At 48.8% G+C, this 6,731-nt stretch overlaps 1 protein-coding gene across 1 annotated transcript in view; it reads left to right on the top strand.

Annotated features, from left to right (window-relative positions):
* Window positions 1-5,332: 5,332 nt before the first annotated feature.
* Window positions 5,333-6,731, top strand: part of ERGIC1 (endoplasmic reticulum-golgi intermediate compartment 1) — a 59,771-nt gene continuing 58,372 nt past the window's right edge. The window contains exon 1 of the mRNA XM_086621580.1: window positions 5,333-5,364. Coding sequence (XP_086477706.1) covers window positions 5,345-5,364 — 20 coding nt within the window. The 5' untranslated portion in view covers window positions 5,333-5,344. The remainder of the gene's footprint in view (window positions 5,365-6,731) is intronic.

The following is a 6,731-nucleotide window of genomic DNA, read 5'->3' as shown; positions in this document are numbered from 1 at the left end:
TCTTCAGGCGCCAGCAGCCCCACTGATCTGGGTGGGCTGAATGCTGTCAGCTACTTCTTGCCTAAGTCTATCCAGAATTCAGGTGGATTTTTTGCCAGTAAGGTCTTTAGGACCCAATTTCCTAGGCATGCTGTGACTGAGCAGAACTCAAAGTACAAGGCAGAAAGGAAGTGCTTATAGGTATTTAGCACTAGTAAGCCATGGAACCACACACACCATTATCCCAGTCCCAATATTGCTACTGTTTCCCAGATCCGAGCCCTAACAAGGCACCGTATTCTGACACAAGAAATTTTGTGCTCCTGGTTACACCATTGCTCACCTTTCAGAAGCTGGGCAGAGCACATTTTCCTCCCTTCCCCTGAACACCCTAAAGTTTCTCACAGCATTCCCTGTTCAAAGGTCCAGAACTAGCTTCCAGAGCAGTGCTCTTCAGCAGCTGGTGAGTACTGAAAGTAGAGCAGGTGGCTCATCCCCCAGGCATATTTTCACTGAGAAGACTGATTCAGGTGTCCATGCCAGATGTCTTACTTAAACCCATGAGCAAACACTTTTTGGTCCTGCATCAGAGTTTCACAGTGAGATATTCAGATGTTCCCTTCTCTTAAGTATTTCCCACTGGCTGACATAGGCATCTCGCCAGTCGGTGTACTAGCTAAGGACACTTCAAGTCCTCAGGTTCTTAACTGTTCCTCTCCAGTGTACAGGGAACTTGGGCATTTCACTCACTAAAGAGTATTGCCCCTTTGAGAATCAGGTACTAATCCTCAACTCTTCTTTGCTGCTAATCCCAAATCTCTTTGAGATGTGGAGATGTGGCCCTCTGTTTTAGTGTTCAAAGTCCTCTATCACAGGACTTCGCTCTAGTTAACTGTTAACTTGCATTTCCCTTTGACCATGACCTTTCATATGTTTGCAGTCTCCTGAACTACATGAAACACTAATCAATATAGGGATGCTGTGAAAGCATGAAGTAAGCCTGTGACAGGAGCTGAAACTTTTTTGTGGAGTTCATTTCCACAGAGGAAAAAGAAACCAAATTCAAAATATTCTGCTCATTATGCCTTTTCCATAGTAAATTCCTGGCACCCAAAAGTAAAGCAAACAAGCAAACAATGAGAAACCATATTAAAAACAGGGTAAATTTTCTAGGGACTTTAAGAGCAGTAGATTCCCCTTAGCCTTGCCCAATGATGTGCTTGCCCACTGTCACAGGTCAAGGAAGAGGCCACGTGGCTGCACAGGCCCCTTCTTCACACTCAAACATACACACGGTAGCTACAACCAGCCCGTGATCTATCAAGTATCAGTTTATTTCTTCGGCATATAAAGCAGGAAGAAGAAAGGTAGTTGCTACGTCTTCTTAAGGAAAAAGCTCAGATACTCAGTAAAAAAGGACCTTACATAGCAAGTTGAGTAGATAGCAATTTATTCTACTGTCCATTTAAAGTCCAGTCTCACAAAAATAAATGGATGGTATAACATATGTGATAATGATAAACACATACTACACTACAACAAGACTTAAAGCTTGCTTCTGTGTTCTCTGGCATTTGGAAAGCACATGTCAACATGTAGCTTACTAAAATCCTAAGAGGAAGGGCTGAGCTTTCATTACTGATTATACTTAGCACAGCACTTGTATTTGAATTCTTCACCTATACGCGCATCCTGTTCCTTCAGAAAGATTTCCTCACATGCTGTTATTTATATTTTAAAACGCTTTATAACATTTTCTCTTCATTCTCTAAAATGTTTTTTCCTTTTCCTGAACGGCAGTCGTGTTTAATGCTTCGTGCAGTCAGCGACACACCCTGCAGAACACAACACACAATCGAGTAAACACGCCCTGCCAAGCAATGCGCTCACTTCAGTCCCCATCCCACCCCGACACAAGTGCTACGAGCACATCCTGTGAATAAATGCACAAGGGTAAAATCTTGCTGTGCGTACCCTGCTACACAACGTCCCAAACAAAAAGCTACACTTCAGCTGGGAGCAAACACGCCTCAGTAGCAGAAGGAGCATAACTAAATAAGCTCTGCACCTTCCTTAACAGTCACTGCACATTCCCAACTGATGAACGAAACCTAATTGACCTAAACGATGACTGTATGTACTCAGCTTTACCTTCAGCAAACAATGGTGCTCATGACCCAGTCACAGCACTTACAATACATTCCCAGTGCAAGAGCCGTGGCACAAGCCAGAGGCTAACGTAAAACTCAGCCGTGTGTAAGGAATCAGACGCAAAACAAAAGAGGAAATCATACATGAGTGTTACAGGATGTTATATGATCCAAAACCACGCTGAATGGGTACGGATCAAGGTTATACTTTCTTGGGAAAGAGGAAATTTTTAGATCATAGAGATAATCAAAATTATCAATGATTAATATAAACTGTATTAATGTGAAGTTAAAAGAAAAGAATAGCATATTCATCTAGATATTAGGAATATCTAGGAAACCTGAGGAATCTATGGAGTAAATATCCAGGAAGGCGAATCAAATAAAGAACTTTGGGCCACTTTTTTATAGGAAGGAGGTATCAGTTTTGTTACTGTGAGGCATTAGTTAGGAATCCAGATAGAGTCATCCATGATCTGATTTATCTGTAAGAAAGTAAACTGGAACGAGGAAAATACTCTTTTTTGCAAGAAGAATTATGAACACAGAGTTGGGAATGGATTTGTTTGCTAAGTTTAGAGCTGAAGCTGATCTTATCTCAGGTGAGTCAATTAATCCCTCTGCTTCAGTTTCTTCATTGATAAAAGAATTTTGAAAATATTTACTTACTGATTTCAGAGTAGCAGTTTGGCCCGATTAATGTTACTAATGCAATTTCAAGAGAATCAACAGATAGTTTTAGGGCTACTGTTGTCAGGAAAATGTTAGCTAACTGGTCACACGAAAAAGAGAACTTTTAAATCAGCTGTCAGTATCAGTTTACTCATTCCAGTTCTAATGATGTGACAACCACCTCGAATAAACCCGTGCTTTTAGTTCCCATTCTAATAGACAACATGATTTAAGCAGCCGCACCCTGCTGGACTGCGGACAAATTCCTGTTCTTATCTCAGGCTCCCTAGAAGCCTTATGTAATTAAACAATATTGTGACGAGGGTCTTATCTCAGGGCATTAACTTCTTCTTCCCTTGGCAAGGATGCAAGTGAGCCGGACCCAATTGGAAAGCTGTCCTGGCGCTGCTCTGAGCCCATTACTTTCTTCAGAGTTTGACCTTTTAGTTGCAAAAAAAATCTTCCCAATGTGAGCTCTTACTCAAGCCGTGTTCCTGAGCCTTGAGCCTGCAAAAGGAACAGCTCTTGAAGGCCACTTCAACATTTGTCTGTCATACAAGTGAAGTGCTTTTGTAACTGCTTCAGCACTCTCTTGGCTCTGGAGAGAGCTGATGCCTTTGCACAAGACAGTTAATAATAGCTAACGATATCGGGGCCTTGCCAGGAGCCTAGGCGAGCACTTGGTTATGTAACTCTAACTCAATAGGTACTGGTTTGTTTTTTTCCACTACAGATAGTACCCGCTGGCTATACCTATGCGATTGGTTTGACCTCATGAGAGATGAGAATTGTCTCATCAATTTCAGTGGCTTGTTCAATTTTGGAGCACAATGCAAAGTGCAGCAGGATTTCGTGGCTGATCAGTTAGCAATCTGCTGAACATGCTTGCACAATGCGGTTGGATAATTGAGATGTCTGAGATTAAAAAAAAAAAAAACAACAAAACAATTAGGTATTTTTATCTATTCCCTGGGGGCTTCTGAGGGATCGAGCCTTATTATCTCATCCCTGGGATTCCTCCAGTTTAGTTTTGAATATTCCCAGCATGAATTATTATGTCTTGCTTTGAAAGACTATGGCATTGATTAACAGCTCTGATTCTTTGGTAGTTTTTCTCTGCTTGTTTCAATGTGAATTTCTTTCTTAATCCAGGTATGGGCCTTTTTTCTGGATGAAAGGAAAAAAATTGAAAAATGTGAATCTCTAAGTACAGAGATGACAACAGCAGGAGGAAGAAAACTGCAGAATCAATTAGAAAATCAGTATGTTGTGCACAGCATATTTAGGTTGCTGTCATTTCCCTCTTTCGCTTGCCCTGCTTTTAGACTTAAAAGGCAACAGCAGCTGTATTTTGTTCCTGCACTGTAATCCAACACGCACCATGTGAGTGACAGCACTTCTTAACGCAGCAGCGGTCACACTTTACCTGCAGCAAAAAGCCCCTGACCAACAGTGACATGATTAAGGGAAAGACCCAGGCTGGTGTATGGAGCAGTGTGGGATGAGCCATGTGCATTGCCTCAAACCCAGCAAGGAGGCAGTCAGACAAAAGCATCAGGACTTCAGGCAAAATGGCAAGATTGGGGAAATGTCTCCTCTAAAGAATGGGGAACTTTTTCTTAGTTTAATTCCTCGGCCTCCAATAAAATTGCAGAAAGGTTTTCAAGGGAAGGCGAGCGAGCCATGCTGGCACCAAAGCAGTTCATCCCGTACCGGGAAGGGTGCATGTCTCAGTGGTGCAGGGGAGCTCCTCCTTCCGTGATGGGCACTTGGGAGCTGGAGACTTTCCCCAGTGTGCCACTGTGGCTTGACTCTCGCTCCAGAGAGAGAAAAGACTGCACTGCATCCCCAAACACAAGCTGTTATTATCGCCATGGAGAACGCACGAGATGCCCACCAAAACCTGAAACACGCGAACGCGGGCAGTCGCTGCGGACAGACGGCCGCACAGGCCCAGCCTGCTCTGCCGGGCAGAATCGTCTGCAGGTGGCCCCGGAGGCCAGCAGCCCTGCGGCTGGGCGACAGCGGGAGCCGCCGGGGCCCAGTCGGTGCCGTGGGCACCGAGAGGCCGGCTGAGGGGTCCACGGGGGGCTGAGGGGACCACCGCAGGACGCCGGCGGGGCGCTCAGAGCTGCGGGGCACTGCGGGGATCGAGGAGGCGCTTCAGAGCTGAGAGGAGCCCCTCGGAGCTGGGGGTGCTGCCGGGACCCCTGGGGCGCCGCGGGGCCCTGCGGAGCTCAGCGGACCCCGGGGTGCTGCCAGGGGGGCGCGGGGGGGCAGGCGAGGCCCGCGAGGTGCCGCCGGGGTGTCCGCAGCCCCGGGTGCGGCCGGGGTGCCCGCCGCCCGCCGCCCCGCGTGCCGCCGCTCCCGCCACTGCCCGTAACCCGGCGGCGGAAGCGGCCGTCCGGCTCCAGCCGCCCAATGGGCTGGCGCTGCGCGGCGGCGGGACCCGTCACTTCCTGGCCCTGCAGCCGGCGGCAGCGAGGCGAGAGCCGGGGCCGGGGGCGGCGGGGCCCGCAGCCTGCCCGGCGCCCGCCACCAACATGCCCTTTGACTTCAGGAGGTGAGTGCGGCCGGGCGAGCCGCCCACCCCGCTGCCGCGGCCAGCCTCGCCCGCCTCTCGGCGGGCCGCCGCTCCTCGCCCGGCATCCCCCGGCCCTGCTGCCCCCGACCGGGGCAGGCAGCGCGGGCGGCGGCGGGCGCCTCTCCCGCCCGGGAGCAACCGGTTATGTGAGGCCGCTCCGCAAGTGACGCGAGGGCCGGGCCCGTGGCCGGCTGCGGGCGGGGTGAAACCCGAGGGAGGCGGGATGGATGGATGGATGGGTGGGTGGGTGGATGGATGGATGGAGAGATGGAAGAAGTAGGTCTGGGCAGGGAAGGGACGTGGGAAACTGGGAGGCTCTGCCCAGCGAGCGGCTGTTATTATATAACGCTGTCGTGCAAAGCAAAAAGGGGGGGTGTGGAGTTTCGAGCTTCCCCGGGCAGCAGCAGCGGGGGTGGCGGCGGTGGGTCTTGCACGGCCCCGCAGCGGGTGTCCGGGTGCGGGTGCGGGGCCCCTTCTCCTCCCGCAGCGGCTGCGGGAGGCCACTCGTGGGAGTGAAGCCGGGCGCCGTGGCTCTCGTGGCTGGGAAGCGACGTCGGCGTCTCCATCCTGAGTTCTGGCGTTCTGAGCAGGTGTGAGCTGTGGGATTTGGCCGTGCTGCGGGGAGCGTGCATCCCGTGGGCCACAGCGGTCAGTTCAGACATCAAAACAGAAGCTGGAAAAGACCCTTTGACTCAAGTGGAGCTGAAATAGCGACTGTGGATACATTTTCTCTTTGAGCTGTTCCTGAACCAAAGATTTGTAACTTTCCAAATTCATACATGCCATGGGGATGACACACAGATGAGTTTTCTCATGTAGGTTTTACTAGAGCATTAGCGTTACTATAAAAAATGCATACGTTTTTGGGAATCGAGAGAGACAGTCATTGCTTGATGCATCTCACGTAAGACCATCATGAACCATACATATGCACCCCTTTGAGATGACAAGGGGAAATAGTGATATTGCAGTTTTTTAGTTCTCTCCCAAAAAAGCTGGTTTTTGTATTTTTTGCTGTAATTCTGAATCAGGCCTCTCATTTATACAGGCTGACAGGATCTTGTATGTGATCCATGGGGCACTATTGAACATGGAGGCAGTTGAAAACTTGTTGAAGCTGGAAACAGCATCTGCTGGATCATATGGGATCTGGGGCCCAGAGCCCCATTTCTGCTTTTGTGTAAAATCTGGTAGAAAAATTCTTCTCAGCTTTGGAGCCAGCCGCAAATCTCATTGCGGTCTATTTTCAGACTTGTACAATGCATGAGCAATAAGGGCTCCTGGGTTGTGGCTCTCACTTTGTACTAGCAGATAAAGAAAATGTTGTTTCAGATGTCTTTGAAAGT

This window comes from Tauraco erythrolophus, chromosome 16 (genome assembly GCF_009769465.1).
Source record: "Tauraco erythrolophus isolate bTauEry1 chromosome 16, bTauEry1.pri, whole genome shotgun sequence".
Taxonomy (NCBI): domain Eukaryota; kingdom Metazoa; phylum Chordata; class Aves; order Musophagiformes; family Musophagidae; genus Tauraco; species Tauraco erythrolophus.
This window is presented reverse-complemented; position numbering and strand designations above follow the sequence as displayed.